Genomic DNA, 24,430 nt, shown 5'->3' with positions numbered 1-24,430 from the left:
TTGAACCAGGGACCATCAACAACTGACGTCGTTACCCATCGCGCCACAAAAGCCGCGGCTCTTGCAATGCAAGGGGAAACCCTACTTCAAGTCTCAGAGCGAGTGACGTCACCGATTGAAACGCTATTAGCGCACACCACCGCTAACTAACTAGCCATTTCACATCGGTTACATTTGCACAGGATATGAATGATAAATCTGTGACAAAGGTATGCAGGAAGTGAATAGGATCGTCTGCATAGCACACAGTCAAATAATTATGCGGGAGTTAGGCCCTTAAATGAACTGGTCCAAGAATGAGAAAGCGAACAGTTTGCACGTTTCCTCAATCTGTCGTACTCAAAGCAAATACTGTATGTTAGTTAAGCCACCTTCTAATTAGATACCTTTAACAATTTGCAGCCAAATGAAAACGTTGAAGTGCAAAGTCAGCTTTAAACATTTATACAGTCAGCACAAAGACACCAGGCCATGACCAAATTACATTTTTTTCCAAGGTAACAGAAGAGTTAACAACCAATGCTGCTGGACCACTCTGTTTTTCCTCAACTTGAAAGAAACAAGCTGATCCAAAACAAAGAGGGGTGCTATAATTCTCCAGAGTCTGCACCTCCTGCCCCCTGCCGCTCCCCTTCCCCCAACCCCTCTCTCACCCCCCCCCAGCTCACTATCATAAACCAGCCTCAAAGAAAAACCACCGTGACCACAGTCATCTCCATCAGCCTGTTGTCATTTAGTTTACATCGACTCTCATTCTTTTTCTACCAGAAACATTTCCCTTGTAAACAAACTAGGCTGTACAGCAGTGCTGGGAACAACAAGAACAACTTCAACTTCCTTTGGCCTCTGCCTCTGACTTAAACATCCAAGAATATACAACCAGGACATTTAAACCAAAACAATAGAGGGAACAGTTTTCAAATGTGCAGGAAATAACAAGGCCCTTTTTTTTGTCATATGTTCCTTCCTTTCACACTGAATCTACTAAGAAAAACATTGGGAAAAGGTCCATCCAGAATGTTATAGAATCGTGTTTCCGTTGTATTTAAAAAAAGAAAGAAGAAAATTCACCTTTATTTAACCAGGTAGGCCAGTTGAGAACAAGTTCTCATTTATAACTGCGACCTGGCCAAGACAAAGCAAAGCAGTGCGACAAAAAACAACAACATAGAGTTACACGTGGGATAAACAAAAGTACAGTCAATAACACAATAGAAAAATATATATACAGTGTGTGCAAATGGCGTAAGGAGGTAAGGCAATAAATAGGCCATATGTGCAGATGATGATGTGCAAGTAGAAATACTGGTGTGCAAAAGAGCAAAAACGTCAGACGATACGAAAGAGAGGTTGAACAGACTAGTAATAGGGGTTGCAACAATGGCGGCGGATAATTTTAGAAAGCGAGGGTCTGGATTGTCTAGCCCAGCTGATTTGTACGGGTCCAGGTTTTGCAGCTCTTTCAGAACATCTGCTATCTTGATTTGGATGAAGGAGAAGTTCGGGAGGTTTGGGCAAGTAACTGCGGGGGGTGCGAAGCTGTTGGCCGGGGTTTTGGGTAACCAGGAGGAAAGCATGGCCAGCCATAGAGAAATGCTTATTGAAATTCTCGATTATCGTGGATTTATCTGTAGTGACAGTGTTTCCTAGGCTCAGTGCAGTGGGCAGCTGGGAGGAGGTGCTCTTATTCCCCATGGACTTTACAGTGTCCCAAAACTTTTTGGAGCTACAGGATGCAAATTTCTGTTTGAAAAAGCTAGCCTTTGCTTTCCTAACTGACTGTGTGTGTTGGTTCCTGACTTCGATGCTAGTGCAGTACGCCACATGATGTTTTTGTGCTGGTCGAGGGCAGTCAGGTCTGGAGTGAACCAAGGGCTATATCTGTTCTTAGTTCTACATTTTTTGAAAGGGGCATGCTTATTTAAGATGGCGAGGAAATTACTTTTAAAGAACAACCAGGCAAGTGGTGCTATGGAGAATAACCCAGGGCTGACTGAACTGAAATTCCAGCCCAGAATGCTTCTCTCCTCAGGGGCAGAGGGGACTGCCAGGCAAGCCTCCCCTGGAGGAACCAATCTCACAGAAGTCATATGGAACTGGACTGCAGCCATCCATTTAAGGCGAATGTGACACAGGAAGGATGTAACTGAGGAGGAATGAAGTTGCCAAGAAGAGGCCACAGTATTCCAAAGAGGAAAATGAATAGGCTGAGCAGAAAATGACCAATCTACCAATCTACTGGATCTATATTCAGTTGAAGTCGGAAGTTTACATACACCTTAGCCAAATACATTTAAACTCAGTTTTTCACAATTCCTGACATTTAATCCTAGTAAAAATTCCCTGTCTTAGATCAGTTAGGATCACCACTTTATTTTAAGAATGTGAAATGTCAGAATAATAGCAGAGAGAATGATTTATTTCAGCTTTTATTTCTTTCATCACATTCCCAGTGGGTCAGAAGTTTACATACACTCAATTAGTATTTGGTAGGATTGCCTTTAAATGGTTTAACTTGGGTCAAACGTTTTGGGTAGCCTTCCATAAGCTTCCCACAATAAGTTGGGTGAATCAGGTTTGTAGGCCTCCTTGCTCGCACACGCTTTTTCAGTTCTGCCCACAAATATTATATAGGATTGAGGTCAGGGCTTTGTGATGGCCACTCCAATACCTTGACTTTGTTGTCCTTAAGCCATTTTGCCACAACTTTGCAAGTATGCTTTGGGTCATTGTCGATTTGGAAGACACATTTGCGACCAAGCTTTAACTTCCTGACTGATGTCTTGAGATGTTGCTTTAATATATCCACATAATTTTCCCTCCTCATGATGCCGTCTATTTTGTGAAGTGCACCAGTCCCTCCTGTAGCAAAGCACCCCCACAAAATGATGCTGCCACCCCCGTCCTTCACGGTTGGGATGGTGTGGCTTGCAAGCCTCCCCCCTTTTTCCTCCAAACATAACGATGGTCATTATGGCCAAACAGTTCTATTTTCGTTTCATCAGACCAGAGGACATTTCTCAAAAAAGTACAATCTTTGTCCCCATGTGCAGTTGCAAAGCGTAGTCTGGCTTTTTTATTGTGGTTTTGGAGCAGTGGCTTCTTCCTTGCTGAGGGGCCTTTCAGGTTATGTCGATATAGGACTTGTTTTACTGTGGATATACATACTTTTGTACCTGTTTCCTCCAGCATCTTCACAAGGTCCTTTGCTGTTGTTCTGGGATTGATTTGCACTTTTTGCACCAAAGTACGTTCATCTCTAGGAGACAGAACGCGTCTCCTTCCTGAGTGGTATGACGGCTGCATGGTCCCATGGTGTTTATACTTGCACACTATTGTTTGTACAGATGAACGTGGTACCTTCAAGTGTTTGGAAATTGCTCCCAAGGATGAACCAGTCTACAATTTGTTTTCTGAGGTCTTGGCTTCTTTTGATTTTCCCATGATGTCAAGCATAGAAGCACTGAGTTTGAAGGTAGGCCTTGAAATACATCCACAGGTACACCTCCAATTGACTCAAATGATGTCAACTAGCCTATCAGAAGCTTCTAGAGCCATGACATCATTTTATGGAATTTTCCAAGCTGTTTATAGGCACAGTCAACTTAGTGTATGTAAACTTCTGACCCACTGGAATTGTGATACAGTGAATTATAAGTGAAATAATCTGTCTGTATACAATTGTTGGAAAAATGACTTGGGTCATGCACAAAGTAGATATCCTAACCGACTTGCCATAACAGTAGTTTGTTAACAAGAAATGTGTGGAGTGGTTGAAAAACGAATTTGAATGACTCCCAACATAAGTGTATGTAAACTTCTGACTTTAACTGTATATCTAGGCTACAGAGTAAATACTATAGGAACCGTCTGAAAGCTGATAATGCAGTAATCATGGTGTTTCTCTGTGTTTCTCTGCCCGTGTGCGCGCGCGCACACACACACACACACACACACACACACACACACACACACACATCAGTGGTACTCACCCTGGGTCATGTAAACCAGGCTGCCGGTGAGGAGAGCCACACAGTTGGTGGGCTGGTGGTTGTGCAGGTACTGGAAGCCCCAGCCGCGGATGTAGGACTTCTCATACATGTAGCGCGTAGCGTTGCCAATCACCTGCAGGAAGCGCTCCTGCTGCACCTTGCTCAGGTACTCATACAGGAAGTCATACGCTGTAGCGAAGCCAACCAGAGAGTGGGCTAGAGGAACCTCATCCCAGGGAGCATCCTTTACCAACCTGCAAGACAGAGAAAAGGATAGATAAGTATATTCATCTGTAAGAAATACATGTTCAAGACTTAACCCTGTGAGACACACGGTTGTAAAAATGCAACGCTGCCTGTTCAGTGCTATTTCTAGGCATAAGTGACATTCGCGGCCGCTAGGGGCCCCCCCCAAAAAAATTGTTGATCCTTTCAAATACACTGCTCAAAAAAATAAAGGGAACACTTAAACAACACAATGTAACTCCAAGTCAATCACACTTCTGTGAAATCAAACTGTCCACTTAGGAAGCAACACTGATTGACAATAAATTTCACATGCTGTTGTGCAAATGGAATAGACAACAGGTGGAAATTATAGGCAATTAGCAAGACACCCCCAATAAAGGAGTGGTTCTGCAGGTGGGGACCACAGACCACTTCTCAGTTCCTATGCTTCCTGGCTGATGTTTTGGTCACTTTTGATTGCTGTCGGTGCTTTCACTCTAGTGGTAGCATGAGACGGAGTCTACAACCCACACAAGTGGCTCAGGTAGTGCAGCTCATCCAGGATGGCACATCAATGCGAGCTGTGGCAAGAAGGTTTGCTGTGTCTGTCAGCGTAGTGTCCAGAGCATGGAGGCGCTACCAGGAGACAGGCCAGTACATCAGGAGACGTGGAGGAGGCCGTAGGAGGGCAACAACCCAGCAGCAGGACCGCTACCTCCGCCTTTGTGCAAGGAGGAGCAGGAGAAGCACTGCCAGAGCCCTGCAATATGACCTCCAGTAGGCCACAAATGTGCATGTGTCTGCTCAAATGGTCAGAAACAGACTCCATGAGGGTGGTATGAGGGCCCGACATCCACAGGTGGGGGCTGTGCTTACGTCCCAACACCGTGCAGGACGTTTGGCATTTGCCAGAGAACACCAAGATTGGCAAATTCGCCACTGGCGCCCTGTGCTCTTCACAGATGAAAGCAGGTTCACACTGAGCACGTGACAGACGTGACAGAGTCTGGAGACGCCGTGGAGAACGTTCTGCTGCCTGCAACATCCTCCAGCATGACCTGTTTGGCGGTGGGTCAGTCATGGTGTGGGGTGGCATTTCTTTGGGGGGCCGCACAGCCCTCCATGTGCTCGCCAGAGGTAGCCTGACTGCCATTAGGTACCGAGATGAGATCCTCAGACCCCTTGTGAGACCATATGCTGGTGCGGTTGGCCCTGGGTTCCTCCTAATGCAAGACAATTCTAGACCTCATGTGGCTGGAGTGTGTCAGCAGTTCCTGCAAGAGGAAGGCATTGATGCTATGGACTGGCCCGCCCGTTCCCCAGACCTGAATCCAATTGAGCACATCTGGGACATCATGTCTCGCTCCATCCACCAACGCCACGTTGCACCACAGACTGTCCAGGAGTTGGCGGATGCTTTAGTCCAGGTCTGGGAGGAGATCCCTCAGGAGACCATCTGCCACCTCATCAGGAGCATGCCCAGGCGTTGTAGGGAGGTCATACAGGCACGTGGAGGCCACACACACTACTGAGCCTCATTTTGACTTGAAATAAGGACATTACATCAAAGTTGGATCTGCCTGTAGTGTGGTTTTCCACTTTAATTTTGAGTGTGACTCCAAATCCAGACCTCCATGGGTTGATAAATTGGATTTCCATTGATTCTTTTTGTGTGATTTTGTTGTCAGCACATTCAACTATGTAGAAAAAAAAGTAGTTAATAAGATTATTTCTTTCATTCAGATCTAGGATGTGTTGTTTAAGTGTTCCCTTTATTTTTTTGAGCAGTATATATACACTACCGTTCAAAAGTTTGGGGTCACTTAGAAATGTCCTTGTTTTTTAAAGAAAAGCACATTTTTTGTCCATTAAAATAACATCAAATTGATCAGAAATACAGTGTAGACGTTGTAAAAGACTACTGTAGCTGGAAACGGCAGAATTCTTTTTTTTTAATGGAATATCTACATAGGCATACAGAGGCCCATTATCAGCAACCATCACTCCTGTGTTCCAATGGCACGTTGTGTTAGCTAATCCAAGTTTATCATTTTAAAAGGCTAATTGATCATTAGAAAACCATTTTGCAATTATCTTAGCACAGCTGAAAACTGTTGTTTTGATTAAAGAAGCAATGAAACTGGCCTTCTTTAGACTAGTTTAGTATTGTAATGCCCTGGCCATATAGAGGAGTTTTTGTTCTTTATTTTGGTTAGGCCAGGGTGTTACATTGGGTGGGCGTTCTATGTTCTTTTTTCTAGGTTGGTTTGTTTCGTTGATTTTGGCCATGTGGCTTCCAATCAGGCACAGCTGTAGTTTGTTGTTGCTGATTGGGAGTCACACATAAGTAGCCTGTTTTTCCTTTGGGTTTTTGTGGGTGATTGTTTCTGTCTAGTGTTTTCTGTGTAGAGTTAATCCTGACAGGACTGTTTTGCTGTCGTCTTTTGTTTATTTTTGTAGTGTTCTCTTTTTCAATTAAATTTCAAGATGAACACACATCCTCCGCTGCACCTTGGTTTCATTACTACGACGGCCGTTACAAGTATCTGGAGCATAAGCATTTGTGGGTTTGATTACAGGGTCAAAATGGTCAGAAACAAATAACTTTCTTATGAAACTCATCAGTCTATTCTTGTTCTGAGAAATGAAGGCTAATCCATGCGAGAAATTGCCAAGAAACAGAAAATCTCATACAGCTCTGTGTACTACTCCCTTCACAGAACAGCGCAAACTGGATCTAACCAGAACAGAAAGAGGAGTGTGAGGCCCCGGTGCACAACTGAGCAAGAGGACAAGTACATTAGAGTGTCTAATTTGAGAAACAGACGCCTCACAAGTCCTCAACTTGGCAGCTTCATTAAATAGTACCCGCAAAACACCAGTCTTAACGTCAACAGTGAAGAGGCGACTCCGGGATGCTGGCCTTGCAAAGAAAGGAAAATGAAAGAAAAAGCCATGTCTCAGACTGGCCAATAAAAAGAAAAGATTAAGATGGGCAAAAGAACACAGACACTGGACAGAGGAACTCTGCCTAGAAGGCCAGCATCCCGGAGTCGCCTCTTCACTGTTGGGACTGGTGTTTAGCGGGTACTATTTAATGAAGCTGCCAGTTGAGGACATGTGAGCCATCTGTTTTCAGCTAGAATAGTCATTTACAACATTAACAATGTCTACACTTTTTAACGGTAGTGTATATCACATCAAACCTTATTTGCCACATGCACCGAATACAACAAGTGCAGACTTTAACGTGAAATGCTTACTTACAAACCCTTAACCAACAGTGCAGTTCAAGAAGAAGAAAATATTTACCAAGTAGGCTAAAATAAAAAGTAATAATAAAAAGTAACACAATAAGAATAACAATAACAAGGCTATATACAGGGGCACCGGTACCGAGTCAGTGTGCAGGGGTACAGGCTAGTTGAGGTAATCTGTACATGTAGGTGGGGGCGAAGGGACTATGCATAGGTAACAAACAAACAGCGAGTAGCAGCAGTGTACAATAGGGCGGTGTCAATGTAAATTGTCCGGTGGCGATTTTTATGAATTGTTCAGCAGTCTAATGGCTTGGGCGTAGAAGCTGTTGAGGAGCCTTTTGGTCCTAGACTTGGCGCTCCGGTACCGCTTGCCGTGCGGTAGCAGAGAAAACAGTCTATAACTTGGGTGACTGGAGTCTCTGACAATTTTATGGGCTTTCCTCTGACACCGTATATTATAGTCGATGCACAGCATTCTCAATTAGGTGTTCCTTTTGTCCAGGTGAGAAAGGGCGGTGTGGAGTGCGATTGAGATTGCGTCATCTGTGGATCTGTTGGGGCGGTATTCGAACTGGAGTGGGTCTAGAGATGCTGTTGATGTGAGCCATGACCAGCCTTTCAAAGCACTTCATGGGTACCGATGTGAGTGCCACGGGTCGGTAATCATTTAGGCATGTTACTGTTGCTTCCTTGGGCACAGGGACTATGGTGGTCTGCTTGAAACATGTAGGTATTACAGACTCAGTCAGGGAGAGGTTGAAAATGTCAGTGAAGACACTTGGCAGTTGGTCCGCGCATGCTTTGAGTACACATCCTGGTAATCCGTCTGGCCCATCGGCTACCAAGAGCGTTATCACACTGTCATCCAGAACAGCTGGTGCTCTCGTGCATGCTCCAGTGTTGCTTGCCTCGAAGCGAGCATAAAAGGCATTTAGCTAGTCTGGTAGGCTCGCGTCACTTGGCAGCTCGCGTCTGGGCTTCCCTTTGTAGTTTGTAATAGTTTGCAAGCCCTGCCACATCCGACGAGCGTCAGAGCCGGTGTAGTAGGATTCAATCTTAATCCTGTATTGACGCTTTGCTTGTTTGATGGTTCGTCTGAGGGCATAGCGGGATTTCTTATAAGCATCCGGATTAGTCTCCCGCTCCTTGAAAGTGGCAGCTCTAGCCTTTAGCTCGATGCTGATGTTGCCTGTAATCCATGGCTTCTGGTTGGGATATGTACATACAGTCACTGTGGGGATGACGTCATCGATGCACTTATTGATGAAGCCAATAATTGAGGTGGTGTATTCCTCAATGCAATTGGATGAATCCCGAAACATATTTCAGTCTGTGCTAGCAAAACAGTCCTGTAGTGTAGCATCCGCATCATCTGACCACTTCCATATTGAGCGAGTCACTGCTACTTCCTGCTTTAGTTTTTGCTTGTAAGCAGGAATCAGGAGGATAGAATTGTGGTCAGATTTGCCAAATGGAGGGGAGCGGGAGAGGGAAAGCTTTGTATGCATCTCTGTGTTTGGAGTAAAGGTGGTCTAGGATTTTATTTTCCCTGGTTGCACATGTGACATGCTGGTAAAAAATGTGGTAAAACTGATTTAAGTGGGCTTGCATTAAAGTCCCTGGCCACTATGAGCGCCACTTCTGGGTGAGCATTTTCTTCTTTGCTTATGGCCTTATAGAGTTGGTTGAGAGCAGTCTTAGTACCAGCTTCGCTTTGTGGTGGTAAATAGACGGGTACGAATAATACAGATGAGAACTCTCTTGGTAGATAGTGTGGTCGACAACTTATCATAAGGTCCTCTACCTCAGGCGAGCAATACCTCAAGACTTCTTTAATATTAGACATCATGCACCAGCTGTTATTGACAAAAAGACAGACACCCCCACCCCTCGTCTTACCAAAGGTAGTGTCTCTGTTCTGCCGGTGCATGGAAAATCCTGCCAGCTCTATATTGTCAGTTTCTTCGTTCAGCCACGTCTCGTGAAACATAAGATGTTACAGTTTTTAATGTCTCGTTGGTAGGATAATCTTAATAGTAAGTCATCAATTTTATTTTCTAACGATTGCACGTTAGCAAGGAGAATGGAAGGCATTGGGAGTTTGCTCGTTCGCCTCCGGCTTCTCAGAAGGATCCCTGATCTGCGTCCCCTTTTCCGGTATCTTTTCTTCACGCAAAAGGCGTGGATCTGGGCCTGTCCAGTGAAAGCAGGATATCCTTCTCATCGGACTCGTTAAAGGAAAAAGTTTCTTCCAGTCCTCGGTGAGTAATCCCTTTTCTGTTCAGAAGTTATTTTCGGTCATAAGAGACGGTAGCAGCAACATTATGTACACAATAAGTTAAAAAATAAGTTACACAAAAAAATAACAAAATTGCATAATTGGTTGGGAGAATGTAAAATGTCAGCCATGTTCTTCGGCACCATCTTTATAGATGAAGTTGATCAATTTAGCTATTTCAGACAAAATATGACAACTTCAGATGTACACTACATGACCAAACATGATCATGGAGGCTATAACAGCCTCCACTCTTCCGGGAAGGCTTTTCACTAGATGTTGGAACATTGCTGCCGGGACATGCTTCCATTCAGCCACAAAAGCATTAGTGAGGTCGGGCACTGATGTTGGGCGATTAGGCCTATCTCGAAGTCAGCGATCCAATTCATCCCAAAGGTGTTCGATGGGGTTGAGATCAGGGCTCTGTACAGGCCAGTCAAGTTCTTCCAAACCGATCTCAACAACATTTCTGTATGGACCTCACTTTGTGCACGGGGGCATTGTCATGCTGAAACAGGAAAGGGCCTTCCCCAAACTGTTGCCTCAAAGTTGGAAGCACAGAATCGTCTAGAATGTAATTGTAAGCTGTTGCGTTAAGATTTCCCTTCACTGGAACTAAGGGGCCTAGCCCCTTAGGGGCCTATCCCCCTGAAAAACAGCCCCAGACCATTATTCCTCCTCCACCAAACTTTACAGTTGGGACTATGCATTCAGGCAGGTAGCGTTCTCCTAGCATCTGCCAAACCCAGATTTGTCCGTTGGACTGCCAGATGGTGAAGCGTGATTCATCACTCCAGAGAACGCGTTTCCACTGCTCCAGAGTCCAATGGGGGCGAGCTTTACACCATTCCAGCCGACACTTCGCATTGCGCATGGTGAACTTGGGCTTGTGTGAGGCTGCCCGGCCATGGAAACCCATTTCATGAAGCTCCCGACGAACAGTTCTTGTGATGACGTTGCTTCCAGAGGTAGTTTGGAACTCGGTAGAGAATTCTGCAACCGAGGACAGACGATTTCAATGCGCTACACGCTTCAGCACTCAACCGTCCAGCTCTGTGAGTTTGTGTGGCCTACCACTTCGCGGTTGAGCCGTTGTTGCTCCTAGACGTTTCTACTTCACAATAACAGCACTTACAGTTGACCAGGGAAGCTCTAACAGGGCATACATTTGACGAACTGACTTGTTGGAAAGGTGTCATCCTATGACGGTGTCATGTTGAAAATCACTGAGCTCTTCAGTAAAGCCATTCTACTGCCAATGTTTGTCTATGGAGATTGCATGGCTACGTGCTCAATTTTATACACTTGTCAGCAACTGGTGTGGCTGAAATAGCCGAATCCACTAATTTGAAGGGGTGTCCACTTACTTTTGTATATATAGTTTATATACCATAAGATAATATTTTCCATCCCATCAGTGCTTTTGTTCGATTTTTATGTGATTTTTGTAGAATTTTAAAGTGTTCTTACAACAAAATGTTCCTACCACTGAAGCTCAATGGTGTATTTTTGCAACGTTTCCATAAAATTGTTCTACAAACTTGAAATAAAACGAACAGATTATTTTCATAATCAGAGGCCGATTAGAAGTATTTCTGAACGATAAATACATGTTTTTCCTCATTTGGATCTATGCTTGGGTCTCACAGGGTTAATACAGTAATATCACGATGTAGTATCTTTACAAATAGTATTGAATTGATTGAAATTCCCTTTTCACACTAGCCCAAGCAAGGCTGCAAAAACAGAAAGGGTAGTATATATTCTGGAAAGTGAAATGTCATCAAAAGTATAGAGTTAAACTAATCCTTCTCAGGCTATTTGCATAATTTGTCCAAGCTTGTAATCACCTTGGACAAAGCTTTTTGTTCTCTTTACAAAAGAACATGCAAAACAGCATTTTCACACATGCTTTAAAGTCCAACTCCAACATATCCTGCCTTTTAAAGTGCTGTTTAAAGTGCACTATGTGCTATTTGTAAAGTAGCTGGCACCTCAGAATGCTGACTGACTTCTATTTCTAAGAGTTACTAATTGTTCAATTGGCAAAATAGTCTGTGCCCATACATTCATCTCATATACCACCTGCTAAGAGGTGTTCTTTAAAAGCTCTTTCTGTGTAATTATAGTCAAATTGACTTGAGATGTGGCAATAAAATATAAATCCAAAAAGCAACCTGTATTTTGAGCAGTTACTATTAAAGTGCGTGCCATGTAATTACGTTTTCAGCTCCATCTTGACAGTCGTTCCTCTCAGAACATCTAAAAGACATAGGTTGAAATCCATTCCACTCATCACACGGACCCATAAACTTTACTCAGTGCCAAATATCAAAACAGCTGCCTGCTTTTCTTTTAAATGCGACTCTAATATTCATAAATGCCAAAAATATGCCGCCACCCTCTGGCAGCAATTCTTCCATTCGATTTAGCTAATACATTATTTCCCTCTGTCAATGACCTGTGGAAGTTCATTGGAAATAAATGTTCCTTCTACATGGGTTTAAATGAAATTGAATAAAAAGGGGCCCTTGATTTCAACTTTATTCATCAAAAAAGGAGTTTAAATAATGTTTTATTACAGTCTTTGGTTCACCAACCAAGTTTAATGCACTGTATAAGTAGTTAGAATGAGTGAAGAGTGATTCTTTGTCACTACTGTACTGTATATTACATTACGCCAAAGCACACAAGACGTCTCTTCTGTGTGTTTACACATGAACTGCCTTAAAAACCCAACCAGTGCGCCACAAGCTGGAGTTGGAATATGGAATATGGTTCTCCTCAACAAGTTGTTGGAGACATAATTGAAGGTCACAGATACCACAGTTGACTGATTCCTGGAGCCACTTTTAAGGATCCCTGAGAGATTCCAAAACCCTAGTAAATGTGCGGCTGAGGAGAGAACTCACATTGTGTGTAGTTAAAATGTGAAAACGTCCTTGTGGGTTTTCATTTCTCAGCTTGTGGCACAGAGAAGTTTCACAAATTTGAACTAATGATAAACTGTAAATGTACCCATTAACACCGACCCTATAGAAAACCTTTTTCTCTGAACTAGGTTGGCTAGACACAGCAGCTGATGGCTAAATTAGAGGATTAAAAACAATGGAGCTGAGACAATGCTTATTTCTGAAAAGCAATGAAAGAAAGCAGGCGAAACTGAAAAAGGGAAGCCCTCTGACCACGAGGCTGATAGCAGAGAACAGAACGTCCTGAGAACGCAGGCGCCGTGACTAAATTGGCTGCGACAGTGAAACGCCTTGCCCGATATATCAGAGACCCCTCCTTAACACTGAATTCCTTGGCTTGGGACGTGCAGAGAAAGCTTGCTATAATGCACTTTCCTAACTGCACTGCAAGGGGGAAAAAAAATAAACCACTGAAGTTTCACAACCCTCCCAGGCGGTCAGGGGTCTTCTGAAGTACAGTACTGTAAGGGTTGGCGGGATACACAGCGACAACATGCAGTCTCATTGCTGGCCTCTTCTTAGCTTATTATTCTTATGCAACAGAAAGTGAAGAAGTCTGCAAGATAGTACAGCCCAGTACTGTACAATGAAAATGAAATACAACATCATCCAGACTACCTAAACTATTCCCCTCTAAGTCTATAGACTGGGAGAGTCATTAGCCCATACCTTAGTTTGGGGCTGAACAATGTGAGATGCAGATGAGATTTCCCATGTTACCCCTCTGAGAACCCAGGTAAAGTGAGTTTCTTAGCCTCTCACCACCACCTGAACCCTAGTCCTCCCATCCCACTGCACCAGGCCATTCAGCTCAACATCTGAACATTTCATTTCCTTTGAACGGGGGCATGTTAAGCAATAAATTCATACAGCTGCTAAACATATTTCCTGGACCACAGGGCATCTCTTCTTCAGGTCTGTCCGGCCACAGTGAAAACTGAACAGTGATACTATGGAGGGGGATTGAGTCAGTCAAAGGTCCTCTGGAGAGGAGGATTTGGCATTTATCCCCAGTGGTCACATGGTGATAGGAAGGAGAAATACAGATAGCAGGCAGCATCTGTACCTTCTCCAAATAGACCAGTATTGTTCACGTAATGAGAAAAACGTGGGAGTTTTTCTTACCGCTAAGGGTAGACTAAGCGATTTTCTGCAATTGAGAAGCGAGCAATTCACTCACGGGTTGAATTTGAGTAGCTACACAGTAACTGTTTCCACAGGGGCATATCTGATTGTATCTCTTGTTTCGTGTCCCTATAGATTAGGGATGCTATTCACAGACAATTGATTACAACACCTGGGATGAGAAAATTCACACAAAATGAAGGGAAGAACAAAGATAGAAAATATACCAACTAGGCTGAGCTGCCATCCTCTCCATGTAATCCTTGGCCAGGTTGAGGGCCCCGGCCCTGTGTGGGTAGAGCAGACAGAACATAGACAGCACTCCCAGGTTGTTTCCATACACCTCGTTCCAGCGGGCGCTGAACTCGGCCGGGCTCCAGGGGGGCAGGTACTCCTCAGGGTGCTCCAGCATGGCCTCCCCCGCCTCGCGGATCCTCGCGGCCATCTCCCGGTGGGTCCCAGCCGCCGCCGCCTGCAGCTCCTCCACCTCGCCCTGGCCGAAGTACAGCATGGGGTGTCCATCGTAGTTCCCTCCCATGAAGGGTATCCCTCCGCTGGGGTCTACCGTCTCCTCCGCCACCCCCACCACCGGGGCCACCAGGGGCCACAGTAGACTTATGAAGAACACTGTGGGGGCCCCTCGGGTGTAGGTCCTCATCCTCACATCAGAGAGGGCGCAGTGGCATTTCCAACAGAGCTCAGCTGAGAAGGAAAGGAAAGGGAGAAGAAACGACTTTAAGAAAGCCAGCCAGCCATATTCTCTCTCTCAACTCTCCCCAGCTTTTTCATATGAGGGCTACATTCCTTGAATAATTGGATACAGCTGTATTCCTGATCATTCTGGCTTCCCCCTACTGTTCTGACAAGTTTGAAAACGCTACAAGTAGACTGTAGACTGTGACAACTGAAAGGGAAGCTCAGATCTCTGTTGTAAAAATGCAACTTATCAATATGAATAATCAAAATAGACGCCCCCCCTTCCTCCTCCCCCATGTGTATCTTGAGAAGAGGTAGCAGTAATGTGTATAGTGTGCTATCATACCTCAGATTGATACTGTATCCAGCTATTGGCGAGAGGTGTGTTCACCAGGGTAGTTCATCCTTCATTTGTTTTGGCAGTGTCTCAGGTGAGTCTAGCCATGTACACCCACATAGTCAGAATCATTGTCCTCAACACTCTAACGGTCATACAGGTCTCTGTGGTATTCTATTCGTCAGTCATATTGGTTTGGCTTAACCAATGATGAACATCACATGGTACATTTAACGCCATGGTAGTGCAAGTCATCTCTTCTCGGGAACGTGGACGTCCATTTCATTGCCTTACTCTCGGCACTTGCCTAGGGCAAAATCAATTGGTGGTGATTTGAAGGAAGTCGAGAGAGTCTAGACTCTGGTCAGTTGTATTAGCGTGAGTTTTCTCTTTCGTGTATTTTAATACACAATTTAGTATTACCTACTAAAAATGACACACCAATGGTACACCAATGGTACACCAATGGTACACCAATGGTACACCAATGGTACAAGGGAGCTAAATGTCCATTATTTTGCAGATGTTGCTTCACTTGACCAACTAGCTAGATATAACACCTGACCTCATAAACGGGCACATTCCAGTTTAAAGGGGCATCTGTAGTTTGAATGATAACAAAGGGGTAAGCTTTGTAACAGCTGAGGGATGGGGCTGGAGAAATATAACCATTCTCAAACTCATGGACAGAGGTATAGATACAAGGACTGACCATCCATGATATACAAACTATTTGTTTTAACCATTTTGAGGCTAACAGTATTTGTTTACATTTACATTGTTTGCAAAGGCGTAAAACAACGTAATATTTGGGGTTCTGATGGGGTTCTGATGGGGTATGACAGTTGTACTAAGCTCATGAGGGATCTATAAATTCTATCCTTCAAGAACCAATGGGTATATTGAATTAATTTAAACGTCGAAAAAATGGATGTAACAACTGCAGATTGCCCATTTAAAGACATAATCAGATAGTCTACCATTACTGCTATAAAGCCCATGAACCCTGGATGTGGAAGTGAAACCTATTCCTGCTATGTGTTTAGGGACATGGAGATTGAGCACTGATTGGATTAGGGGAATAAAGGAAACCAGCTGAGGGGACAGCTGTCCCTCTCCTGGGCTGGATTAACCTTTGACTGCTTTGTTTTCTTTCAATTTACACAAAAGTTACAAACTGATAGCACAAAATGGGTAATTCATTCTCAAATAGACGTTTAGCTTTTAAAAGACCTGTGCCCTTGAAACTTTATAAGACGATTTCAAATAACCACATGTTGAAAAACAAAGAAATGACTGTGGAATGTGTATTATGAAAACTATTCTATACTACTCCGTCACTCGAAAGTAGGCCTAATACAAACCCTAAACTCAAGGGTTTACAGTGGCAACCACCAATTTACAGTAAAGTAGCTCCAGAGTATCTTTCCTGCCTGGCTGCTCACACAGCTCCTTACCTTGGATAGCCTACATTCAGATCGCCAGCGTCCTAACAAATAATGTTTTACTCATTTAAAAAGACACTTTTGCCTAAGTGTCCGGTTTTTTCATATTAGTAGGCTAGTTTCCCTCAGGTCATAGGAAATATAATTGCCATATTTTAATACCTATACACAACTCCGACAATATCCTACACTTGTACATACCGTACCTAATGTCATCTATTGGATAATGTCCTTGTATGTGACTTTTGTCATCCGTTTCCGAATGTCACACTGACAAAAATATTTAGTTCTTTATTTCGTGTAAATATGTACATCTACTTACATAAATAGTACTTTTCTTAAATGTAATTAGTGAATTATTATTCCAACAGCGAAAAAATGTTTAACACACGGCATTAACATATAAATACGCGCAGATAGAACACTGGATCGGAAGTCTTTTTCGATCTGTGGCTTTTTGTAAAGAAAGAACAGTACACCGATCAAGATTAACCTACCTGTCAAAACCCGTTGTTGTACAATTGTAGTCCAGATTTGACACTCCCCCTACAAGTCATTTCTGTGTTATAAATGTAATCCCCGCGACATGCATCGATGCGTTGAGTCTTCAAGTAGTGAAACAAAGTATACCCTCTTTGCGCAAGGTTTTGGAGACAAGAACGTCATCAATTCTGCCGAATGAGGAGGGGCAGTAGAGGAAAGTGACTAAAAAAAGTAGGAGGGAGACAGAAATTACTGATTGTAGACACAAACATCCAGGTAGAGAGAACATATGTGTAGAATTGAAAGTAGCCCGTCTAAAATACATTTGAAACAGTCTAATCCCATTTTGTAATGATCTGACGTCGACACATTTGATGTTTTATTTTAACTTTCAAGAAAACTCAAATCATCAGAAAAAGCAGTGTGTAACAAAATTGTATAACTTCATTTATTTCACAGACAGTACATTGAACACTATCCCTGCATCTTCTCTAGAACACTAAAATACCACTAATGAATTGAACATAAGGAAAATTAGCATATAAAAGTTTCTAAATCAGATGGGGGAAAAAGTAAATGGAACACAATCACCAAAGCTGCAATTGCATTTAACACCAACACACACATTTAGAACATAAATAATCCAATGACCAATTAAGGTCTGCTGTCCTCTCTAAAGTACTTCCTGTAAAAAAAAAATACTTCTACAAGCATATTAAGACTTGTTTCTTAACATTATAATACAACTAGTCTATATGCAGCTAACCAACACATGTAACCATTCAGAAGTCAGTTAAAGCATATCTTCAAATTGGTACTGCATATGAAGCATAAGTATAACACATTTTTACACAGTAGTCACTCCAACAGCACTATAGTTTACCGTTTCACCCCCCAAAAATAAGAGTACACAGAGCATAATCTTTAAGCATCCAATATTACCGTTTTATTATTTGCAATTCTTTCAACAACAAAAGGTAACACTAAGGACAGATTGCGCCATTTCTTCAAGAACAATTCTCTTAAACACCTTCCACAAAATAAATACTGTCACGTTGTATAAACTATTGACGACAGGCGCAGGAATACGTAATAGGGGGTTTTAATACCCCACCCGAATGAAACAACATGCCATGAAAGGCACGATGCCCAAAACAAACACATATACAAAACACACTGGGATGCAACCCAAACAAAAGAACGAGGCAAGACCCGTAATAACAATGGTACAAAACACGCAGCACGAAAGCCGAAACAACAACACAGGTACTCACAGGACCAACGGACATGGTGACAATGGTGAACAGAGTATACACAATTACTAATCAGGGGAAATGGGAACCAGGAGTGCGTAATAAGACAGTTCAGTGAAGCCTAGAAGGCCGGTTGATGTAGAACTCCGGAACTGGTGCACGGAATGAGCAGCAGTACCGGGGGAATCTGTGACAAACACAGGGGAAATGCTTTATCTTTAAGGACATCTTAAGTTACTGTCACTGAAATGCATACAGTGAAACAGAAAACCAAAATGGCTGTTTATTATGTATTATACACACACACATCATACCAAGGATACTGGACATAATGAATTATTAGGAATTTCTCTCTGGAGAGAACAGACAACATCGCTGTGACTGCAACGTTGCACTCCAGGTCAGATCAGGTTTTTGAGGTAAGGAAACACACCAAAAAACTCAAATGTAGGACAGTATTTACAGGGCGTAAAGTTTTTTTAGTACTCTGAAGAGTTATTAACTTACATTGAATGATATACTTATAGGGGGTTTAACTGGAACATGAATTACCTATCTAACTACATTACAAAAGTGGTCTTCACATGAAACAATATGAATAATATGCTTTAAATCAGCACTGTTTGCTGACACACCCACACACATACAATTGGCAAGTCACATTTTTTCACACACATGTACAATAATCCACGTACAGAACAACGTTGAAATGTAGCCAGGTTACTTGCAGAGAGATACTGTGCTTTTACATTCCCACGGTTTCTATCAACGTGAGCGTGATTTCCTGCCCTAGAGGGATAGATGACGTGGTTCAGGTGTGGAACTACAGGCGAGATGGGAGGCACATTCCTCCCCTTTAAGCTGAGGAGGGTGAGGGGCGTCTCTGGGAGGAGGACCCTTTAAGACGACTGACTCTGGAACTTTTTCAGCAGGGAATCTGGGGGTCTGGGGTAGTAGCCGGTGGTGCAGGGTTTGTTGGGACAGAATCTGGGGAACTTGTAGTCCAGAGGGAGATCTACGGAGGAGGACGAGAGATAAACTAGTGAAAATGATGTCATATCAACCAGTTTTGCCTGCTTAGCTAGGACATGTAACCCTCAAAGTTTCCATTCTGCACACATCATCAACAATAGCTAGGAGTGGTCCATGACTAATTTATTTTCTTCTATGATTTCTGGAAATTGCGCAAAGCTTTGCCAAACCAAACCTTCACAAAAAGGAACAAACTGTTTTAGAAAGCACTTCGGCAAGCACTTTATTTGGATAGTCCATCTGTAGATGCTCAATAACATTTAAACTATCTATCTATCTACTAACCCTAACCCTAAACATAACCCCTTAACCTAACCCTTATTCTAAACCTAACCTTAACAATAACCGTAACCTTAGTAAGCAGTTGCTTATCAACAGTCTATTCTACAGATGGTCATACTATCTGGACTATCCAAATAAAGTGTGACCAGCATAGAATAAGGAACAGGTAGTAGAGGATATCTGGGGTCAAATTACTCTTTAAACTAGCAGAGCACGCCTCTCTCAAGACAAGAGGCGCTGCGGTCTAAGGCACTGCATCTCAGTGCGAGAGGCGTCACTACAGACACCCTGGTTCGAATCCAGGCTGTATCACAACCGGCCGTGATTGGGAGTCCCATAGGGCGGCGCACAATTGGCCCAGCGTCGCCTGGGTTTGGCCGGTGTAGGCCGTCATTGTAAATAAGAATACGTTCTTAACTGACTTGCCTAGTTAAATAAAGGTGAAATAAATACAGCAATTTGGTAGGTCATTACGCAACACAGAGTCAGTGGGCCCCCGTAGCCCCTCTTCTCCCTGTACCTGCAATAGACTCCACACTGGGGATGGCCATGGTGCTGTATTTGTGGATGCTATGGCAGCACCAGGTGAGTTTCTGGCTCTCCTCATCCCCTTCACCACTCTTGTGTGCGTCCACAAAGTAGGATCCCCACTGTTCTGATGGAGCAGAGGGCGCCTTCATGCCCTGGTCCTGAAAGCACATCACATGGGTTAAAGAGGGAGTGATTCTCTGACCAGAAAGAGGTACGGGGCGGCAGATAGCCTAGCGTTTAAGAGCGTTGGGCCAGTAACAGAAAGGTTGTTGGTTCGAATCCCCGACCCGATTAGGTGAAAAATCTGTCGATGTGCCCTTGAGCAAGGCACTTAACCCTAATTGCTCCTATAAGTTGCTCTGGATAAGAGCATCTGCTAAATGACAAAAATTGTAAATGTAAGTCCTCCTACTAGGGAGGAAACTTGTGGGTAATAATGGATCCACTTTTTAACAGGAATTTCAGCATAAGAAGCAGTGTGGAGTTGGTCACTTTGCCAAGAGAAAACCCCTACCCTTCTTACTCATACATATCAGTGCCAGTTGTCTAAGATGTTAATAACAGGATGTGGTTAACAAGCATGGACTGATAACAAATCAAAACAGAGGTAGCAGAAGAAATGTATACATCTAAATTAGTCAACTCGTCCAGATACTTCCTTGAAATGGGATTCAGTCCATTTGGGACAAAGGTCAATGCTTGAAATGAAAATTGTTGCTACTTTTTCCCCTCTCTTGGTGGAAAGTGTGATGAAGACGTTATTCTGAATGGTGAAGCTTTTCGACTCCCAACCAGACTTAGAGGCGGAGTTTCTCGCTGAGAAAAACGGTTTATGTTAAAAGTCATTAATAAGATTCAATGAATCCAAGGCATGGAAATATTCTGTCTCAAACTACTGTGCTAACTACTTATCATTCTTCCCTAGTTTGGAGCGTTTCTACACTACACAGAACCTCATAATTCATCATTAATAACTGGCAAATTGATGCACAGCATTACATTGCCTATTCATGTGGAAATTTCCACCAGATATTGAGAGCCAAAATGTAACCAAAAGGAATCTGGGGGAAACTGATGAGAAACATGTTGTTCCAGGCAGCTTTCTGAGACTGTCTAATGTGTTACATACACTTTGGCTGCAGTGGAGCTACAGCTCAGAGCTGATACACCACAGTGGAGAGAGAGAGACCTACTGGAGCTTCCAGGAGTCAGGAGATAATGAATTTCTCATAAACGAGGCAAATGGGGAATGAAGTTTTAGTAAGGAAAGGTGAAGTGAAAAGAGGAAGTGGAGTGAGAGAAAGAGAAAAGAAGAGCATGAGAAAGAGAGGTAGAGGTAGTGAGTCTAGGCCGAGACGATTTGTCCATCTACAAGGCCCAATCTGTCTTTAGAGTGCGTTCGTCAATACACTCTGGCTATCAACTCTTATTTCAGAGCATTCTCGTCTGAGTGTGCCAGAGCACAGAATAACTGACGAATTTACGAACGCGCATCACCCGTTGAATATGACCGCTGTCAGTAAACATTGGCCAAAAAATATATATAATTAAATTGTTGCCGGCAGCACATTTAGTCACCAACGCTCTGGATAACATGAAAATAGCTAAACCTGCTCTGCTAGGGGGAGTAAAATGGTCAGAGTGAGGTGTTCTCTCATTTGTGTCTGGAAGTAGCTAGACAACTATAGCCAGTTAGCTTGGGTGCTTGACTGCCGTTGTGAGGACAGAACGCTCGGATCAACCCTACTCCTCGGGCAGTGTCCAGGGTGCTCTCTGAACGCTCCCAGAGCGAAACGATCTGTATTTACGAAACGGACAATCTGGCAATGCTCAGAGCACATTCTGAGCGCACTCTGGCAATCCAGAGTAAATTTACGGACACACCCTTAGTGGTGTCCTATCCAAACCAGGTGGTTCCTCTCATCGTTCCTGGCAACATATATGCTGACTCACCTAATTCCCTCTCAGGAAGCACTGACCCCTCTGGATATGGATAGACTATGGCCTGGTCAGTGAGGGAGAGGGCAGCACTGACGATATTACATAACAGTTGTAAGAATGTGTTTATAGTTTCCTTCCTAGCAGTACGTCAATTGCCGTGAACATTTTCTTTGCCAACTTTCCTGTACTGACACTAGGCAGTGATACAGACTCATATAAACTTGTTTCAACATGACTGCTTTTACAGATTTCGCCACTAGCTGTGGAACTGTAATGATACAAAACTGCCACGGAACACTTACAACACCGTAAGTCTTTTGACAACGCTTACAAAATGAACAGGCCCACGTACCCACTCAGACACGACTCGCGCTACGGTGGGTATATTGTGGCATTGAGCAGAGCAAAGGGGCTGGGGGTTGGGAGGATATGTCTTTCAGGGAGCAAGGTAGAAAGGTGGGAGAGCGCTTTAAACGGAAACAGCTGCTTGTGTGAACTAACCTCAAACTTTCCCTTCTTGTCCTGAGGCTCCGCTTGGGCCTCGTTGGTCTTCGCTGCGTCACACCTCGGGACGCCCTCTCCCTCCATTTCCTCCACGATCATCACCGTCTCCCACTTCCCGAACGTGCTAGCAGGGAACATGTCCGACCGCATGCTATCCCCAAAGTACACCACCTGTATAGGGTAGGAGACAGGACAGGCAATGAATGAGGCCACATTCGCAGCTGCTCAGTAAATGAAGTTGACTTTTCTATGTTATAGTAACTACCTCGTCATCTGATTAGTAAAGTGCTGTAATAAAATAGCAATTTTTTCTGGATTCGTTTCAAGGGAGCGCTCAGCAGTAGTCAAATTCAATAAATCTGACATGTGTCTTACTGCCCCTTAGGGCGAACTAGACCAGACACGATGGGGCTGCAAAACTCATCACGTCTTCTTTGACCATCATTTCTGTTTTGTACTCAAGAAAAACACGTCAAGACAGGCTTAGCTGAACAGCATACCAAAACTGACTGGCAACCCATTTCCTTACTTTTGAAACTATTGAAATGTAAATAGTTGAATTCCTTGCAAACCCAGTGGAAACAAAGGGTTAAGAAGAGTGTCAGATTAGGGAACAACTAGAGGAAGAAAAAAAACAAGAATGCTGCCATAATGGAAACAGCTCTTTAGAGGAAATAGCTCCTTGAGTTTCAGCACATCACAAAACTCTGACTTCTCAAGGGGTCCATTTAAGGAGAGAAGAAAGGTTATGACCCCAGGCCACAGTGTTCTATAAGGATAATGAGAAAATCTTGGGACTAAAGACACACGCTTAAAGAGTCCTTCACATAGCTCTCTGTGTGGAATGCAGAGTGGGGTGTGTGTGTTTGGGGGGGGGGGGTATAGATGAGGCAGACATCCATAAAGAGGAGGGGGGTGAGGGAGGAGTGGAGGTCTCTAATGAATTCATGTGGGCTGCAGGCCTCGCTCCGGAAACCCCCTCCTCTTCTCAGGCCCTTTACAGCGTCTCTGACCAGGCCTCGCAGTCCCACGCATAAATAAACAGGACAGTCGGCCAGCCCGAGGCCCAGGCTGTGGAGCTGTGAGCTGGGCCTGTGGAGGTCTGGGGCTGGGGCGGGCTCAGGCATCAGGTTTCCAGGCTTTCCCAGAAACTGGCCACAGACATGGAGAGAGAACACTGCTGCGGAGTGCACCGATTGTTTTTCAGCTCCCCACTGCTGCCAGAGGCATCGGATCAGTAGGATAAATATTTACAGGGCCAGGAATTCCAACACAGTGGCAAAACTTTATAGAGAGGCTTTCATGCTAAACAGTTTCATACGGCTGGGAAAGATAATGCAACAGAATTCAGGTTAACTCCGACTTTCTCCATAATTTGTAACTACAGTTTAAGTCAGAAGTTTACATACACTTAGGTTGAAAAATTTGTTTTTCAACCACTCCACAAATTTGTTGTTAACAAACTATAGTTTTGGCAAGTCTGTTAGAACATCTACTTTGTGCATGACAAGTAATTTTTCCAACAATTGTTTACAGACAGATTGTTTCACTTACAATTCACCGTATCACAATTCTAGAAGTTTACATACACTAAGTTGACTGTGCCTTTAAACAGCTTGGAACGTTCCAGAAAATGATGTCATGGCTTTAGAAGCTTCTGATAGGCTAATTGACATCATTTGAGTCAATTGGAGGTGTACGTGTGGATGTATTTCAAGGCCCACCTTCAAACTCAGTGCCTCTTTGCTTGACATCATGGGAATATCAAAAGAAATCAGCCAAGACCTCAGAAAAAAAGGTTTGGTTCATCCTTGGGAGCAATTTCCAAATGCCTGAAGGTACCACATTCATCTGCACAAACAATAGTATGCGAGTATAAACACCATGGGACCACGCAGCCATCATACCGCTCTGGAAGGAGACGCGTTCTGTCTCCTAGAGATGAACGTACTTTGTTGCGAAAAGTGCAAATCAATCCTAGAACAACAGCAAAGGACCCTGTGAAGATGCTGGAGGAAACAGGTACAAAAGTATCTATATCCACAGTAAAACGAGTCCTATACCGACATAA

The 24,430-nt window shown here is 43.6% G+C and overlaps 2 protein-coding genes across 3 annotated transcripts in view; both read right to left on the bottom strand.

Annotated features, from left to right (window-relative positions):
• The window catches only part of LOC115194213 (dermatan-sulfate epimerase), a 28,415-nt gene extending 11,422 nt beyond the window's left edge, over nt 1-16,993 (bottom strand). Inside the window, exons 1-4 of one of the 2 annotated variants that reach the window (XM_029753707.1) lie at nt 16,831-16,993; nt 14,898-14,988; nt 14,083-14,557; nt 3,993-4,246 (exon numbers count right to left, since the gene is read on the bottom strand). In XM_029753707.1, the coding sequence (XP_029609567.1) occupies nt 3,993-4,246; nt 14,083-14,513 (685 nt within the window). In that variant the 5' untranslated portion in view covers nt 14,514-14,557; nt 14,898-14,988; nt 16,831-16,993. The remainder of the gene's footprint in view (nt 1-3,992; nt 4,247-14,082; nt 14,558-14,897; nt 14,989-16,830) is intronic. The other variant, XM_029753698.1, reaches the window with a different exon arrangement.
• A 251-nt stretch (nt 16,994-17,244) lies between these two features.
• Nucleotides 17,245-24,430, bottom strand: part of LOC115194225 (5'-nucleotidase domain-containing protein 1) — a 55,930-nt gene continuing 48,744 nt past the window's right edge. The window contains exons 10-12 of the mRNA XM_029753736.1: nt 22,357-22,530; nt 19,904-20,072; nt 17,245-19,084 (exon numbers count right to left, since the gene is read on the bottom strand). Of these exons, the coding sequence (XP_029609596.1) occupies nt 18,969-19,084; nt 19,904-20,072; nt 22,357-22,530 (459 nt within the window). The 3' untranslated portion in view covers nt 17,245-18,968. The remainder of the gene's footprint in view (nt 19,085-19,903; nt 20,073-22,356; nt 22,531-24,430) is intronic.

This window comes from Salmo trutta, chromosome 1 (assembly GCF_901001165.1).
Source record: "Salmo trutta chromosome 1, fSalTru1.1, whole genome shotgun sequence".
NCBI classification, from domain to species: Eukaryota; Metazoa; Chordata; class Actinopteri; order Salmoniformes; family Salmonidae; genus Salmo; species Salmo trutta.
This window is presented reverse-complemented; position numbering and strand designations above follow the sequence as displayed.